The sequence below is a fragment of the Quercus suber genome, unplaced genomic scaffold (assembly GCF_002906115.3).
Source record: "Quercus suber isolate HL8 unplaced genomic scaffold, Cork oak 2.0 scaffold_514, whole genome shotgun sequence".
NCBI lineage: Eukaryota > Viridiplantae > Streptophyta > Magnoliopsida > Fagales > Fagaceae > Quercus > Quercus suber.
This window is the reverse complement of record NW_027069963.1, coordinates 210,354-229,363: the sequence shown is the minus strand read 5'-3', so window position 1 is coordinate 229,363 and position 19,010 is coordinate 210,354. Positions and strand designations below refer to the sequence as shown.

Below are 19,010 nucleotides of genomic sequence, written 5' to 3'. Positions count from 1 at the left end.
CAAGGAATGAAAGGCCACAGTTTCGTAGTCAAGCAACTAATACAAAGTCTATCACTTTGTTTTATCGTGCCATGTGACATTTGCTTGCAGGATAAGACTTGGCATTCAATCTAAAGAGAGAAATTTGCAAAAAATTTAGAATATTCCAACAATTTAATTAATTGAAAACGCATCTTTGACAAATTTTTCCCCTTTGGAAGAGAAACAAGCCAACGAGGTGCTAAAACATCTATCCATTCACAATTTTCGCCATGTTTGTTTTTTATAATAAGCTTTTCTACAAAAGCATGTCTTGCGGCTTAGAAATGTTGTACATTTTCTCAATAAACAACGTGGTCACCCATTTTTCTCCAACTAATGTCTTCCATTTCGAAAAGTTCTTTTTGGATATTCCATTTGCCATCTGTATGCCAACTTGACAGGTCAAAGTACACTTTGTTTTTCCTTCCCTTTGTTTGATTGGCTAGCAATAGAAATAAAGAAAAACAAAAAATTTAATGCAGCTTGAAGTTGCAGATTAATAGTTGTAGATTAATAGTAGTAAATAAAAAAGTTATGTAAGTTGAATGAATTTGAATTTGGAGCTATCGCATCATGCAATTATGGTTCAAAAGGTTAAAATAAATAAATGAATTTGATCTAAAGATTAAGATTAAAAGCAGTTTTTTTAACTTACAATTTCAATTATTAAAAGTGTGATTGCATAGTAAATAATTATATCTTAATTATTTCGCTATATCTCAATCGTGATCCCTATCAAAAGGATGAATCATGAATCAAATTTTTGCCGCCAAGTTTAAAAATCTCATAGTTCCTAGTCCTATAAAACTATTCCATTAACAGTGGAATCCTTTGAATCATTGTAAGAACTATGCTCCCTAAAATTTAAAATCAAATCGAATGACTTCTAGAAGGTATTTAAAAAACTTCATTAGTAATGGAAGAAGTTGTTTCAAACCCAAATATACGGGTTGAGTCTTTAAATATTATATATATTAAAAAAAAATATGCTACGTCCACAATATTTTTACAACAAATCATAGATGATTAGTTGTTATTGGTTCAAATTTGAACCTAACAATAAGTTACTTTTTTGCCCCCAACAATAACTGTAGGGACCAGGTTCGGGCCTCCTGGTGAGTTACGGGAGTGGACCCAAGCCCAGCTAGTCCTGCAATTAATTTGTAGAGAGCGGGGTCAAGAACTAGGCCCTAGTAAAGGGTGCAACTACCATGCGCGGTAGTTCTCAGATGAATGCGAATAATGATGCTCCTCGGCCTTTCTCTTGGGAGCTTGCAGTTCTTATGACTTCCTTCGCGGTTGGTTATCATTGCCCGTCTCCTTTCTTTCTCATTTTCTTCTTTTTTCTTTTTTCTCCCTTCTTCAAGAGGGGTCCCTTACATTATATACTCCTTTCCCCATTGATCCTGGCCCTACATTTGTTGCGCAACCAGGCCACTACTTGAGTACTTGTCCCATCAGCCACTTTCCCATTCTTCCTGTGGGTTGCGGCAATCAAGGCAACATTGTTCTATAATCCCCTCCTCATTAATGCGGCCAAGACGTTAGTTGTGGGCATTTAATGTGGAGGTGACAACTCGTCTTAGACTTGCTCCACTGCCGTGCTCCCATTGTTGGCGTGTGGCACTTGCTCTTTCCTCCTCGGATGTTCAAGAAGACCCCCCTGGATGGTGTAGTGCTTGAGTACTTCTATGGTCTCGAGTGTCCGAGGACGGAGTCGTCCTCGGACTAGTTCCTTGGGGACTGGACTTCTTACCTTTGTCCTCGGACCCTACATGCATCCTCGGCATGGGCGCTTGGGCCTGGTTTGAAGTGGGCCGAGGCTGCCTGACTTTTTGGCCCCACAATAACAATCAGTAACAACCTGTCACTTAAGATTTGTTGTAAAAATATTGTGAAAATGTTGTGAACATGTCATTTCTCTTAAAAAAAAATAGAAGAAGAAAGAACTTTTGAAGGTTGTCACATGATGTGGAGCAACCACATCAGCTTGGGCATAATTGTGCAAAATGGAAAAAGTAGCTAATTTTACACAATTTGAGCAAAAAAAACCCACACTAGCTTGTGCATAATTGTGCATTTATGTACAATTGCTACAGTAACTGTGCATATATGCACGGTTACTGTAGCATATGTATTTATTATTTTATTAATTTCCGTTCGCACATTTTTTTTTCTCTCTTCTCCATGCACAACGAACTCAGTGACTTTCCTCTCCTCATCTTCTTTTTCCTCAGATGCACACAAACACACACACACACACACAAACACATCCACATAGACAAATTAACACATAAACACACCCATACACAAACAAACCCACACAGACAAACCAACAGAGAGAACGATCGGTAATTGACTAGAACGATCGGTGCTTGACTTCTTGTGGTTCACGCACCACCATGGTCTCGGTTCTTGACTTCTTGTGGTTCACGCGTCGTTCAAGGCTTGTAGATCGGAGAGTGGTTTGAGAGTAAAGAGTATTGGTGGCAATCTGTGGGTGTCACAGTGGCGCTTGGAAGCTTTGTTTCCTTTAAGGTTCGAAGATGAAGGAAGTTTGTGGGTGGGTGTCACAGTGGAGCTTGGAAGCTTCGTTTCCTTTAAGGATCGAAGATGGTGGCAGTCTTTGGGTGGGTGTCACGGTGGAGCTTGGAAGCTCCGTTTCCTTTAATGATCGGAGATGGTGGTAGTCTGTGGGTGGGTGTCACGGTGTTGATGAGGATCGGAGACGGTGGAAGCTTGAGATTCGGCCATGAAAGATTCAAAGATTATAGAGAGGGCTGAGAAAGCTTCAGGGGTTAGAGCTGAGAGAAGGTTCTAGAGGATAAGAGAAATGGGTAGAGATGGGTATAGAGAGAGGGCAACAAATCAGAAATAATGGGTAGAGAGACAGACAGAGAGAGAGAGAGAGAGAGAGAGTGTATTGGTAGTTGAGAGAAATAATAAAATATTTGAAAAGAATGAATATTTTATTGAAATATTTTGTAAAATAGATAAATTGATGTGTATGTTTTATAAAAGTGAGGGTTTAAAATAGAAAAAGTAAGTTTTAAATGTAAAATAGATGGAATCTTATGCACAAACTAATGTGGTTGCTCAATGAGTAAAATGACTTTTGAATTTAGCAAATATGGACCACCTATAATAAATTGTCATATGAATATTAATTTAATTTTGTAGCTAATTTTATTGGCAGGTTGATAATAAAAAAAATAAAAATGACAGGTCTTCACAGCAAAAAAAAAAACACACAAATGTCTCTTCTTATCACTTGGTGGGCTAGTCTAAGAAAGAAAGTAAAAAAAACTTAAACAAAAGCGGTTTTTAAAATTGAAGATAACAAGTTTTAAGGGATTGGTTTAGTAGTTTTTAAAATCTCATAAGATCTATTATGTTTTGAGCTTGAAAATTATAATCAAAGTTTTGAAACCACCTTTAAAAATCCTTTCTATTTTCGATAATAACTTGATGTGCTTAGAATAGAAAACAATACACAGTTGGGGAATATTCTGAGTTTGTGACAATGGAAGGTTACAAATAATCATTTTGAGGGAATAGAAAACTAGAGGCAATATTTATTGGTCTTGGTCATCCTGATTTCCCATTCAAACCAACGGTATTTAGAGAAAGGTTGTTTAGCATTATCTGTTGGCGCTGACTGGATGTTGAAGTATGAAAACTTAACGGTTAAGGGTCCTCTAACAAAATTCAATAGAGTGGGTTACGACTACGACATTTTCACTGTAGATCTTAGATTGCGGACCGTTACTAGTTTTAATATTGCTTATCAACCAGAAGTAATAACGTAACACGTAGGGTCTATTATAAAAATGTTATTCACATAACATTTTTATGTAATAAAATGAAATTTATTAAAAATTTAAAAATTTAGAACTTATTTAATACATGTATTTAAATATATATTTTTAATTTTTAAATAATATTATACATATTTTTACATACTTTTTAACAATAAATATTTTTAAAAATTACAAATAACATTACTAAAACACCGTTACAAAATAGCTCTTACTCTATTTTCTCGCCCAATCTCAATCACTCAAACCATTTACTTAAAAAATAAAAATAAAAAATCCAGGAAACAGCTGCGCTGTAATCTGAGAAGAGCCAGACTGGCAACTGTTAGATTCCATTATTCCAACGTGGGAGAAGAATCTTGAAGATTGATAGTGACCTAGGATGCTTCTCACATGTTAAATCAACGGCCCAGATTTTTCCAACCCTTCTTTCCTAAAACAACACAGCACAAAAAAAAAACACCATACACTTATCACCCAAAAATTGAAAACCCACTCACTCTGCCTCACGAACACACATAAATAAATATACACACACACCAAAAAGAAAAAGAAAAAGAAGGTCCTTTCTCAATTGCCACTCAGCACAGTTGAGAATCCTCGTTGCTATTTACAGCAACACACCCAAAAAAAAAAAAAAATCCCCACGACCAAGTGCTCTTGGTGGTGGTGGTGTTGGTCTTGTTCTTTTGGATTCGGATCCGACCCGCATTGTGTCTCGGGTTTGTTCTATTCTATTCTCCTCTTTTTTCTCATCTGGGGTTTCTATAGAATCATTTGTAGATCTGGGTTTTTTGTGTTGTTTGATTTTCTTGACAATTATTTTTTTTTTTCTGGGTTGATTTGTTTTTGGATGTGGGTTTTTAAAGTAGATACATTCTTGGTTTATATTCATTGTTTTCTTGACTGTAATGAACATTCACTGCTGCTTCTTTATATGCTTGCTTCCAAAGCTGAAATCTTTATCAAGTTTGTGTTTGGTTTCCAAGAAAATTAGGATAAGGGAAAGAAAAAGAATAAAATATTATTTTAATCCTCTGTGTGTGTTTTGGTTTATTCTGATGTTTCTCCAAAGGAAGATCCTAGTCCTAGGTTGATTGTGATATCCTTATGAAGAGGAATTCTTTGTTGTCAGACATATCTGACTTAAGATCTCTTTTTCATGATTTGAAAGGGAAAGAGTTCGTTTAGCTTAAAATTGGGATAAACTAGTTAATGATTAAAGTTTCAAAATTGAGCCTCTTTTTATGTCATGTCATGCTTCTTTATAACAGAAAGGGGGTTTGTTCAGTTTAATTCTTAGCTGATTCATTCATTCTGTTGATTTCTCTGCAGCTACATTGTAAGCTGCCAACATGGTTGCGCAGGAGTTTACGGTCGATTTGAATAAGCCCCTTGTCTACCAGGTACTGTTACATTTCCATAAAGTCTCTCCTAAAATCTATAGTAATGGTATTCACCTAACCAAATTATGCTAATGTTTCCTGGGTTGAAGCTTTTTTCTTGCAAGGAATTTACATTTATATTGCAAGAAGTTAACCGCTTTTTATATTCTCAACCAATTATTGGAACTTTTAAATTCATTGGCGAAAGCATGTCAATCCACATTTTAATTTGAATTTACATAAATGTTGTTGTTATGCTAATGGTTTTGGTATGCATGTTAACTTAAAACAATCTTTCACAGGTCGGCTATCTTGGTGAATCTTATCAGGAGTGGGTTCACCAACCTATTGTTAGCAAGGAAGGCCCTCGATTTTTTGAGAGTGATTTTTGGGAGGTACAATCTCTTTGTTTGCACAGAGAAACCTTATTTTTATTAGGTCATAGGTTACAACATGCATATATTTAGTTGTAAGAATGCATATGTTTATGCACTTGTATAATTAGTAGTTTAATTTTTCTTTTTTGGAGATTAGATACAGCAGCAAATTTGACTCATTACTACTTGAAACAGTTCTTGACCCGCACTGTTTGGTGGGCAATTCCAGTCATTTGGCTGCCAGTTGTATGCTGGGCCATCTCCAAGTCTATTCAAATGGGCGTATCACTTCCTCTTATAGCTTTCCTGGTGGTCTGTGGAATTTTTCTGTGGACACTTATCGAGTACACATTGCATCGATTCCTTTTTCACATCGATACAAAGAGCTATTGGTTAGTTATTATTTTGATCTCTCTCTCTCTCTCTCTCATATGTGTGTTCATGTAGACATTTAAAATTTTGTATGATTTTCTAGCATCTATACAGAGTTTAGTTGACTGTTACCAAAATTTGCTCGCACTAAGTTTGTTTTAAATTTTATTTAGGGGAAACACCATTCATTATCTTCTTCATGGCTGCCATCACAAGCACCCAATGGATGGCTTGAGACTTGTTTTCCCACCGGCTGCAACAGCTATCCTTTTATTTCCAGTATGTCTATTCTGCCTTATCCAATATCCTTTTATAAGAATTCAAGGAGTTGCCTTTTTAGTTATTTTTTTTATAGGTAATAAGAGCTGCTTTTTTAGTTATTGAAATAATGTGTGTTCATGTAGACATTTAAAATTTTGTATGATTTTCTAGCATCTATACAGAGTTTAGTTGACTGTTACCAAAATTTGCTCGCACTAAGTTTGTTTTAAATTTTATTTAGGGGAAACACCATTCATTATCTTCTTCATGGCTGCCATCACAAGCACCCAATGGATGGCTTGAGACTTGTTTTCCCACCGGCTGCAACAGCTATCCTTTTATTTCCAGTATGTCTATTCTGCCTTATCCAATATCCTTTTATAAGAATTCAAGGAGTTGCCTTTTTAGTTATTTTTTTTATAGGTAATAAGAGCTGCTTTTTTAGTTATTGAAATAGAAAATTAATTATGTATTAAATTTTGAAGCATTTGACTTAATATTTTCTGATTGACAGAAAGAACAACTTGCATGTATACTATGTGCCTTAATATAGTTTGCCTTGGACTTAGTTTTTCTTTGATTGGTGAGCTATACACACACACCCAGTGGGCATTGAATCCACGATCTCACCCTACACTTTTCTCTTACAAGGAGAGGACATGCCATATGAGCTGGAGCTCATTGACTTGCCTTAGACTTAATTAACTGGATCTTTTTTTCTTGAAATATTGGTCTTCCACTTAAACATTCTATAGCAACCAATTCAATTCTAGTTCCAAATCCATGTACTGTATTCCCACGTTTACATACTGACCTTCTAACCAATTCCATGTGAATGTATTTTAACCAGTGGCACATGTTTTTATGGGCACTTGTAGCCTGAGATAGGTGAAGATTCAGGATTCTACAAATTAAGAAATTTCGATGTATGAACACCATCATGATTGAACAGAAATTTTATGGGTGGGTCTGGACTAAAATATTGTTACTTACTACGTGTATTTACATGTGTTTGTAGTATCCTTTTATATGAGAAAAGGCGAGACAAACTTGTGTACTATTCCTTTGTATATTGTTACTGACTTTGTATATATTTAATTAATCTCTGGAGTGCAAAATGAAGTTCCAGGTAGTTCACATTTAGACTTCTGATAAGTTTTTGTCATAATTTCACATATTTGATGTATTGTATAAAGTTCTTGTCTGCTGATTCCAACTGTTACTTTCCATTGCTGCCAGTTCTGGAACTTGGTCAAACTCATGTCTACTCCTACAACTACTCCTGCTTTGTTTGGAGGTGGTTTACTGGGTTATGTGATATATGATTGCACCCATTACTACGTCCACCATGGTCAACCAACAAGCAAAGTGCCTAAAGATCTCAAGGTAAGAGCGGGGCGGCAAGTGGTAGTCTATAACTTGCCTCTCCCTCATTAGATTCCCCCTAGATCTTTCAATGAAGAAGTTATTTGTAGAATTAAAGTATATCTTTTCAGGTGTCTAAAAGAATTTGAAATTTTGGAATCCTAGGAGATCATTAACCTGTCATTATTAGATATGTAATCACATTATCAGAAAAGGCATATCGATTTATTGAAGGGCAGGTTATCAAATCAATCTGGTTGGAGCCAACATTAAGGCTTTGTTTGCTTGTGTTTTGCAGAAATACCACTTGAACCATCATTTCAGAATCCAGGACAAAGGCTTTGGGATCACATCATCATTCTGGGACAAGGTGTTCGGAACACTTCCCACAATGAAAGCTGCTGCGAAAAGTAGATAATTCATCTCAATGAAGCATCTGTTCATTGGTTTCGAGTAGCGAGCTTCTGGGGTTTTTTACATTTTTTCTCTCTAAATATTCTTTAATCTGCTGTCTATTTATTTGATGTAGTATGTCAATCCAAGAAATACCTTCCTGGATAGCTGCATGCCTGCATGTTGTGGACAAGTCAGTTTTTTGGGTGTTCCTTCCATACAGGGGGAAAAGTACTGTATAAATGGAATCTATGTCATATTTGTTTAAGAAGGAAAAAGTCTCCTATTGTTGCATATCTTCCCAAATTGTCTAAAATCTAGATTGCTTGTTCATTCGATCGTTTTATGTCTCTCCAGTAGCTTCTGTGGCATACAGCTCTCATCTGTGTGGGTTACTACTTTTTGAAGGGAAGAATTATAAAAGTTATTCAAGATGTGTTGTAAGTTGTTTCTAGTATATATTGTTGTACTGATATCTTTTTAGATGGAAATCTGTTAGTTCATCGGAAAAAAAAAAAAAAAGAATTTTGTATTTCCTAGTTTTTCCCCTTTTAAGTTTTTTTCCCCATTGTTTTGGATGGAGGGGGGTGTTATTATTATTATTATTTTTTTTTTTTTAGCCCTATTTATTCTTATCTTTTTTGGGATTTGATTTTTGTTAAATTGTTGTTCAAAATAGTTTTTTTTTTTTTTTTTTTAAATACAAATTTTGGAATAGGCATTATTTTCTTGATTACAAGTGGTAATAGATTTTTCCAAGGGAAATTGTGAGTGTGGCATGCAAATTGAATTTAGTCTTTCTTTGAAAAATGCCCATTTTGTATGTGGAAAACCAAAAGATTAATGATTGATCCACTCTCAAACGCTTAATTTGCACTAGGTATCCAAACCAACACGCTTTTTAAGGGGTGTCTGGCACTTCGGCTTATGTTATAGATCCGGTAAGTTAGGAATAATATAATCGGATTCTTACCACTTTTAGTTTGTAGGCTTTTTTGGTTCGTTAATTGAGTTCAAATATTAAAATTAGATAAGATATCATCGCATAAGAAAATTTTTATTCTTTCTTCTTTTTTTGGTTCAAATGTATATTCCCCTCAAAAATGAGTTTTCAAATATTGGTAGCTTTACTTACATAAGGTTTTTTGTAGAAAAATTAGCGGTAACTTAAAATTGCAAATTGTGTGTTTTTGAAAAAGCAGAGGGAAGCTGAGTTTTCTAAAACATGAAAATCTACCATTTAAAAAATTGCAATCCTGCTGATTTTATGGAGTAACAGTTTACGAAATCATGTTTTGGCTAAAAACTCCCGTTAAGGCTCTACCTTACTCTTCTAAAAAGTAAAAACTATGAATAGCCTATCCAAATGGCCCATACCCTTCTAAAAAGTCAAAACTACGAATAGCTTATCCAAATGGGTCCATGCTCTTCTAAAAAGTAAAAACTACTCCTTTAAAATTTGACATTTTGACATATATATTTCCATACAAAATTGGTTCTAAAATAAGTCTGCAGAGTAAATTTGTTGTAGTTTTAAATTGGGGTCTTATGGGATTGTTGCATGAACAAAGGCGCCAGCTTTGGGTAGTATATGGTGTCGTGAGTGAATGTTTCTAACATTTTTGTACCCCAAATATGTATTTTGTTAGCCGTTTTGACAACAAATTTAAGGAAAATGGATGGAAGAACATAATGGGTGACATTTTAAATTGTCAAGGACCAAAATTGAACTTTGCAAATTTTTATGGATTAAATTAGAACATGTATTATATTCCAAGAATGTAAAGCATAGTTTTGCCTTTATTATGTAAGTTTAAAAATTATGAATAAACTTTTAAACATTTTCACCCAAAAAAAAAAAAAAACATGAACAAAGAAAGTCATTCATAAATTTATTTATTTATAATATTATTGGCATGACATCAATTATATTCATTAGCATGCCAGTTTGTGATTATAAAAAAAAAATGCCAGTTTGTAAGCATCTTGTGATGTAATTGATAATAATTTTAGTAATTTTCATCATAAATAAATTATGCGTCCATTGTCCATACGAAATTTTAGTTGGCATTTAACATATATCTAGTAGCAGAAGTGCACAAAAGGAAATTGATAAGATATCAAATCATTAGGATTCACTTAGCCAAATTTGGGACTATGGAAACTTTCTTCAAACTTGATTAATTATTAAGTAATTAGACAACCTAAAATGGAGTTAATTTTTTTAAATATTAAATAATAGAATATTAATTACAAGATAATTACTCATTTAAATTGAGGGTTTTGAACGTTTCCAAAAAAAAAAAACTAGGGGCTTTGAATAAATAGACAAAAGTTAATTAGCATTTTTACCCACTTAATATGCGTTGAGACTTACCATGGCTTTTGAGTAGAGTTGATAATCTGCATTTGCATTAGAATCTTTTTCTCTCTCTTTTATGTGTGTGTTTGTTTATAAAAAAATAAAAATAAAAATATGCGTTCAGACTTATCCTTTCTTTTCTCTTAATGATTTAATGTCAAATAAATATGGGTAGAATTAAGGATTTTAGTTGTACGTAATATATTATAAACTTAATTTAAAACACTAGTATTACTATTTTTATGTGTGTTCTAATAAGTATTACTGTTTACTTAAAAAAAAAATAGAGATATTTATCCCAAATTGGTTGTGTATGCCAAGTGTCTGCTGTTTATAACCTCAATCTATAACTACAAAGGTTGGACCCTTTTGTAGTTGTATTCTGATTATATAATGTATTATAAACCCGGTTTAAAATACTAGTATTACTATTTTCGTGTGTGTTCTAATAAGTATTACTGTTTACTTAAAAAAAATAGTTTTTTTTTTCTTTTTACTATATTTTTAAAAAATTCTTATTCTTTTTACTATTTCAACATCATTATATGACATTAGTTCTTATATTTTTTTTATTAAAAGATAGAATTTTATTAATGTTGATAAAAAGAGATTACAAAAAGTATAGTAAGAGATACAAAACTCCCATATGTATGCATGGGACCACTAGTCTAAACCCATGCAAAATTGGTTACAATGTAACAAGCATGGGATTATTAGTTCTTATTTTGTTAAGTTTAAAGAATTTAATACATATTCTCAGCACACACACACACAAAAAAAAAAATTAAAACATATTAAATGGTTATTTTTTATGTTCTAGAAAATGCTACTTCAATCCTTTTAATCCAAGGAGAAATTAGACTAAACCCATCTGTGGTAAGGTCGGTTTTAATAATGTCTACTTGCGTTTTGGAGTTTGTTACTTTACCTACCTGAGATTTTCTCCGTTAAATTTCTATAATCCACCTCAACTTTGCACGGTTAAAAAAAATTATTAAAAAAATAAATAAATGAAGATCAAAACATTAGGATTTTGTAAAAATCAAGAACAAACCCATTTTGATATTCAAGCTCATACCTAGGTATACAACCAAACAAAACAAGCACACATCTAGAATACAAAACTCAGCAAGCATGAACCAAGGCAAACAATCTCAACCAAAAAACACTGCCTACATGCAAAACCAAAACCATAACTAGGGGTAGCAATTCATGTTCGCGCGTTGGGTTTGTGTCATGTCGACACATGAATATTCGACTCTATAGGTTAACACTAACGTTTATTAAACGTGTCAAGATTCAACCCTAACACCGCATGTTTATTAAACAAGTTTGTCGCGTTGACCCATTTATTAGATTTTATCAAAGTGAAAAAAAAAAATTACAAATTTTAGCATAAACCAAATTGATTTGAACTATGAAAAATCAAACAAATAAATTTTTTTAAGAGATAATTACAGTAAACCCATCAATGGTATGACCCGTTTTCACTTTGCTTAGCTGTGTTTCAATCATTTACACTTTGCCTACCTGAACTTCAATTCGTTACCCATCCATTACCCACCTCACTATCAGTCGTTAGAAAAACACCTTTTTATTCAAAATCAAAACATAACACGGATCAAAAACACGAACCCACTCTTCTTTTCCTCATGAGCCCTAGAAACATGAAAATCCCTTATATTGAGCTGGGGTTTTGATTTTTCTGATCATGCTTTCATGTGAGGGTGAGATTATAACTTTGGGTTGTCTTGAGGCATTGAATATTCGAAAATAGATCATCACTAGGTACAACATTTCTACTTTATATGGGTTTTGGGGTTTAAAGTTTTGATGGTAGCTGTGATTCACAGGAGGTTGATAATCGATGTCTTCTTCGAGTGGAAATTACTCGGGTTCAAGTTGGCATATGTGTACATATGAGACTTGTGTGCTGAGAACAAGTCTGACAGTGGATAATTTTGGGAGAAGGTTTCTAGGTTGTAGCCTATATAAGGTAAGTATGTTTTTTACTTAATCTAGTTGATTCACGTGAGATTGGAATATGATGTGTTCAATTCAATTTATGAACAGGTTGGTCCCAAGTGCCCTTTCTTTAAATGACTTGATAATCCCACTTGTATGCGTGGGAATGAAGTTGCCCATTTGGTGTAACAAAAGCTAGATTTATTACGGAGTGAGCTATAACTTGCACATGAAAGGGAAAGAGCAGCTACCCAGACAACAACAGAAGCTACCCAAATGGCAAAAATTGCTCAAGACAGGGCTGCAAGAGCCATTGAGAGGGAGAGAAAGTTTCGAGCTTCCTATGTTCAAGCCAAAGAGATAATAGTGAGAGCTTTAGAGCAAGAGAGAAAGTGCAGAATTGCACTATTTCTGTCATAGTTTTTTTTTTTTTGTTGGTTATGTTATTTTCATGTTTTGCTCAAGTGAGAATGTTGGAATGATGAGATTGAGTCTGCCTGGTGAGTTGTAATATAAGGTGGTTTCCAATTGTATTGTAATAGAACTGTGTAAGGTTTTTTTGAGAATGAGAACTATGTAAGATGGTAGATGTTGTTGGCTTGAAACCACTTAATAATACAAGCCTTTTTAAGAGAAAGTGTTTTTTTATGTTAGATGATGTTGGTATTTTTGTTTTGTTTAAAGTGAATTGGCTACTTGTGAGCTGTGAGCTGTTGGTATTGGTTTTTTGTTGGATGTTGTGAGCTGTGTTGGGTTGCGCATAAAGTGTATTGTGTGAGGATAAATGTGTTGAAAGTGAATTGATTAAAGTTTAAAGTGCATGACAACTATCTGTCAACTTGCAAAAAAAGACAACAAATGCACACACAAACCTACTATTCAATACATACACCTGCACACATAAACAAACTCATATATGGGCAACTGCAATAACCAGAATAATAATTCTGAACACCTGTCATTAAGTTGGGAAATTGTATACATATGTAAGGTGGCATTAAATAGTCTTTCATCAACCACTGGTAAATATAAGACATTCAATAAAACAACAATCAAAACAATTGCACCTGCCCATTGTTTACAAAACTTACAAAAATACAAAAAGTGTTTGAACAGCTATACAAAAAAGTATCTTGCCACTGTCTACAAATAACATATAACCCTAACACTACATAAGCCTAATACATAGCCACAAAAGTGTCTTGACTTAGTCTTCATTTACTGCCCCTGCCTCTCCCACCACAGTTGACATTTCCAACTCTTGTTCTACATTTTTGAGTCCTACCTACATCACCCCTTCCTCTCAAAGCAGCTCATCTGGTAGTAGGTGGTCTTGTAGGCTACAAAGTATAAGAATTCACATACTAGCTACTAGTATCATAGTTTTATGAATAAAACATCAAACCTAACACGACAGTACCTGTGATGATGGTGCTCTACTGTCCCATGTTTTTGCAAGGGTGTGTGGTGCTGGTTGGCTTGAAGAGAATCAAGGAGCTCCTCTAACTGTGTACCTGAAGTCTGAAGAGTACCACTGACTTGGGTTCTGTGACCATAGAGCTGGTGGTTGTGACCATGGAGCTTATGGTTGTGGAGCTGGTGGCTGTGACCCTGCTGCTTGATTGGATGAGGATGAGGTCATAGTGTAAGGCTAATGTGTTGGTAGGAGCTGAGATGATGCTAGGGCTTGGGATCATTGTCTGCGTGCAAAAGGCCTTCTACTTCCTTGCAACCATATATGAGCATGTTTTTACAGTGTCAGTTATTGACATTTTGCTTTGAATAAAAAAATTTTGTAAAAACTTACAGATTTTCCTTTCTACAATCTCTGCCTCCTCTCCCATGGTGTCTCACCAGTGACATTGGCCTTATATCCCCTTGCATTGTGCCCTTCCTTTTGACACCTTCCATACCTCACTGGTTTGTTTGCTCTAAACACTTTATACGGGTTTCTTGGCTCATCAGAGTCTCTCTTTTTCTTCATGGGTGGCTTGCTTGGTGGCTTATAGATAATAGGTGCAACAAGCTTGAGTTGGCCACTTGACATCCACTCAAACTGGCCAGACATGGGAAATATGAGTGTCTTGTATGTCTCCACATAAGCATCCTTGTAGTAGCATAGATGAGTGTANTTGCGCCAACTATCCAATCCTGCTAACTCCTCCCAAAGCTGCCTTATGTTTCCATCATAATAGGACCATAAACTCCAGAGTAAACCAATTTAAGTCATCTTCGTGTTTTGGAATTTACAAGTAAAGAATACTCCCCCACTGCCTCTTCAATTTTTCAACAACTTTCTATCCCACATTAACAAAATACCACCAGATGCTCCTAAAGGTTCTAAATGAACCCAATCTACAAAGGTGTTCCCCCAGATGCTTCTAACAATATTTCTAGACATTGACTCCATTTTATTTTAATTTTTTGATAAGTTGTATCATAGTTGACGGAGCAACCCAATTTCTTCAATTTCCGCACCCCCTTAGCCATACATCTTGGGCTCTATTTGATTTAGTTGATTTGATGATGAATTTGGTTGATCAGGCTTTTGAATTGAAGGAGCAACCAGAATGTTTTTTGCTATCATCTCTTGAAACTAGTTTTTGAGAATAGAAAACTAAAAACATTCTCAAACAGGGCCTAAGTGTTTTTATCAAAAGAAGTAAAGACTACTAAGCCATGCAATGCCTAGAGCAGCAGAGCCTCAGTGTTTAGTTCAGTTAAATTCTTAAATAAATAGTGTGCTCAAATGCTTCTTTTGAAACATTCCATGTGATTTTAGACAATTACTCTCTCCTCACCCAAAGATCTACATTAGCTTATAAGCTTGATTTTGAAAGCAAGCAAAAGGACATCCGAAGATATGGAATAACAACAAGTTACATTATCAATACCATAGAAAGCCTTTAATGGGGAAACTAACTAAAGATTTACCAAGTATAAACTAAAAACGCCAACGAGCTCTGGCGCCTCCTCCCCTTATAAGGTGGTCAATAGGTTCACAACTCACTGGGTGCGGGCTAATTTACCAATCAGAAATTAAACTGAAAAGACATACACTTTTTTACTTCCCAATCAAAATAGCTTTTCGGGCATTGCCAATCTAACAAGATCCAATAATAATTCATTCCCAGCTGTGGCTTCCTTCTACTGAATTCTTCTAAAATTGAAAACTTTGAAACAAATCCATGGGGTTTCAAGTTCACACACACACACACTCAAAGTCACTAGAGTTATTCACCAACACATCACAGAGAGTAAAAAAGCGAATCTTTACATTTCAGGGACGCGCAAAATCAAATCAAAACTCTAAAATAAACCAATTAACTTAGGCAGATCAAAAGTAGTACAAAAAATTAAAAGCATATAAGAGAGAGAGAGAGAGAGAGAGAGAGAGAGAGAGAACCTTGGAAGTGCCACGAAAGTGAGTCCAGGAGCCCCAAGCAGAGAATAAGGCTCGCCAATGTTGTAAGGTAGATCTTTGATTCCCGTGCCAGATCCACCCACACCCCCTTCAGGAACTTGAACATCTTCTTCTTCTTTCTTCTAGAGAGAGAGAGAGAGAGAGATAGAGATACGATCTTGACTGTTTGCGTGTGAAGAGAGAAGGACGAGAGAGAAGATGAAAATGGAATCCAAATCCAAAGCCAATCGGGAAATTGGTTTTTTGGGATTTGGAATTCAATTAGAAACAAGTGAAGAAAAGTACCCGATCAGAAAGACCTACTGGAATGGAATGGTTTGGTTATGGAAGGATCGGTACTCAGTATTCCATTCGGGTTTTTTCGTTACATGGAGTCCCAAACCAAAGTGACAACTAATTAAATCAAATTCCTAATTCCTAGTTTATCAAAAAAAATCCTAATTCCTACCCACTAACACAACACATGCAGACATACACATTCTACAAAGTTACTTTTATCTGGACTTTTTTTACCTGTTTTTTTTTTTTTTTTTTTTGAGTGCACCTATCTATTTGCCTGTATCTTGCCTAAAAAATATCCCTTAAAATTCAAAAAAAAAATATATATATATATATATATATATCCCTTAAAAATGTTATTCCCTTTTTTCTATTAACCTTAAAAAAAAAAAGAAATACCGAAATAGTGGTTTTTTTTTTTTTAAGAGTGGGTTATAGTCACAAATTTTTTCAATATTTTTAAAAACTTTGATCTGCAAACTTATATTTTTATTATTCTTATTGAACTCATTAGAACACAACTAATATCACTTTTTATTTACTAATAATACACCACAAAAAAATAAAAAATTTGTTGAATAAGGGGAAATTAGACTAACCCACAAGTGGTAAGCCGATTTTAATAATTCTACTTGCGTTTTGAGGATGTACTTTACTCTAAATTTCTTCTTAGTTTCCATAACCACCTAATTTACACTATTAAAACGGACTAAATATGCATTTTTCCTCCCTTTTATATCTCTCTCCTCCTTACACATTATTGATTAGGCTTAACAGATTTTGTTATATTCGAGTTAAACGACTACGTTTAATAAACGTGTGTAGACCAACCCATGGAACCCATTAGACTCGTAAATGTACCTTGGTACATTGGGTGGGGATTGGGGGGGGGGGGGGAATTTACCGTTGTCCATTTTTCAAATGAAAGGAGGGGCAACAAAGAACCACAAAGATTTGGGATTTTCTGAATCTTTGTTGCACTCCGATTTGCCATGAAGGATTGGGGATTAAGATGTTAATGCTTGTCAATAAAACTTTGTTAGGGAAGTGGCTGTGTGACGTAGGACAAATTGAGGAATTTGTTTATGTGTGGTCATGATGGGTTTAGGATTAAGAGAATTTGTGGATTTAAGGTTTAGATTTGTGGAAGAAAGGGTAATGAAGTTGTGATAGGAAATTAAAGGTGGTTTGATAAGTTATTTGATGGCTATTTGTAGAAGAAAGTATGTGGGATTTTAGGGGTTTGATGGGTAAAAGAAAGGGCGTGATTTGGGCATGTAAGGAGCTAGGAAAAGAAAGGTTTTTATGGTGTTCAAGGATTGTATGAACAAGACCTATGAACAATATCATAATAAAGAAAAGAAGTAAAAAAGAGAAGGGAAAGGGAGAAAAGAACACTCATAGGAAAACATGCCTCTATGCTCAAAACACATACTTTTATTAATCAACTCCGTCTCCTTTGAATACATTGAGCACAGATATATAGACACTTTCTTGCACTAGTAGTATTGAGAATCTAATATGACTAGAAAGTTAAAACCTAATAAAAGACTAACTTGGAGTCTTGGACTGAGAAAATAAAACCTAAGATACTTATGATCTCCTAGAAAATTCTAGACTCAACTAAAGTACCAAATTTCAGATTTTCCCTCACCACAATTTCAACCATAACTATTAAAATAAAAACCAAATAAGAAATTGTTTTACCCTGAAAGGCTTGTACCTAAACCTTTAAAACCACACGACTTTTACTTCAATTTGACTTCACGCATGGACCCCATAAAATAATTCTTGAAAAGGCTAATTTGCAAATCAATCTTTAATGGTTGCATTGTTGTGGTGATATGTATTAAAAGAAAATGCATTGTGGAGGAGGTTGATAGATTTGTAGTACGCATTATTTGGGGGAGTTGCTTCTTGGGCGAGGTTAGGGGACAATATGATGTTTGATTGTGGAAGCATATTAAAAGAGGGTGGGATAGCTTTTTGCCTTTTATCACATATGATGTTTGGTGCTGGCTCTAATTTTTTTTTGGCATGACTTGTGGAATGACGAGGCTACTTAAAGGAGAGATATCCTAATCCTTTTCTAATTGCAAGAGATAGAGATGCTTGAGTGGCAGATTACCTATCAAAAAAAAGCTAGAGTGGCAGATTACATAGAGTCCAAAAATGGTCGCCTTTATTTGAATCCTACATTCATTTGATTAGTGCCTGATTGGGAAGTAGAATATATGGTACCATTACTGAAAGACATACACTAACACATTTTTGATGTGGGAAAGTAGATAAGTGGGAATGGTTTCCTTTGAAAAAGCAAGTCTTCCAAGTAAAGAGCTACTACAAAGCGTTCAAAGAAGGCAGATGTAAAGGTTTTCCTTGGCAAAGCATTTGGTAAGCTTGTGTACTGCAAACGATGGCTTTGTTCTTGTGGTGTGTGGCATTAGGGAGGACTTTGACAATGGATAATCTAATGAAGGGAGGGATAATTACTTATCAAAAAAAAAAAATGAAGGGAGGGAGAATTATTGTGGCTTGGTGTTTTATGTGTAAAATCCATGGAGAGAATGTGGCTCATCTTTTCTTACATTGTGTGGTGGCTTGGGAATTGTAGTCTATGGTTTTCTGCTTGGTTGGTGTCTCCTGGGCCGTATTTTGTGATGGAGGTGTTATCATGTCGGAAAGGACTTTTTGGTTAGAGGGTTAATGGGGGTGCATTTGGAAAGTTGTTCGATTGTATTTAATGTGGTGTCTTTGGAAAGAACGGAGTGACTGTTGCTTTAAACTTTTTTTTTTTTTTTGAAGATCTTATATGAGCGCATATCAACTACTTCTTCTACTGTGGACTTTGGATACCTTGAGTTTTCGTTAATTAATTAATTAATTATTATTTTTTACTTTTTATTTTCTGTTTTGACTTCTGCTTTTATACTTACTGGATACTTTGGTAGCACCCCTTTGCATTTTTTTAATAAATCTTCTCTTATA

At 34.7% G+C, this 19,010-nt stretch overlaps 1 protein-coding gene across 1 annotated transcript; it reads left to right on the top strand.

Moving 5' to 3' along the window:
* Window positions 1-4,304: 4,304 nt before the first annotated feature.
* On the top strand, window positions 4,305-8,290 carry LOC111987567 (dihydroceramide fatty acyl 2-hydroxylase FAH1). The gene is made up of 7 exons (XM_024019281.2): window positions 4,305-4,561; window positions 5,175-5,245; window positions 5,527-5,619; window positions 5,797-5,993; window positions 6,147-6,252; window positions 7,474-7,620; window positions 7,898-8,290. The coding sequence occupies exons 2-7, from the start codon at window positions 5,195-5,197 to the stop codon at window positions 8,015-8,017; spliced, it is 714 nt and encodes a 237-aa protein (XP_023875049.2). The 5' UTR covers window positions 4,305-4,561; window positions 5,175-5,194; the 3' UTR covers window positions 8,018-8,290.
* The last annotated feature ends 10,720 nt before the right edge of the window (window positions 8,291-19,010 follow it).

Excerpts from the sequence above, each read along its gene's own strand:
- LOC111987567 (XM_024019281.2), top strand. The coding sequence starts at position 5,195 with ATGGTTGCGCAGGAGTTTACGGTCGATTTGAATAAGCCCCTTGTCTAC. Across the intron at positions 5,620-5,796 it reads TTGAGAGTGATTTTTGGGAG|TTCTTGACCCGCACTGTTTG; the intron begins GTACAATCTCTT and ends TACTTGAAACAG. Across the intron at positions 6,253-7,473 it reads CAGCTATCCTTTTATTTCCA|TTCTGGAACTTGGTCAAACT; the intron begins GTATGTCTATTC and ends CATTGCTGCCAG.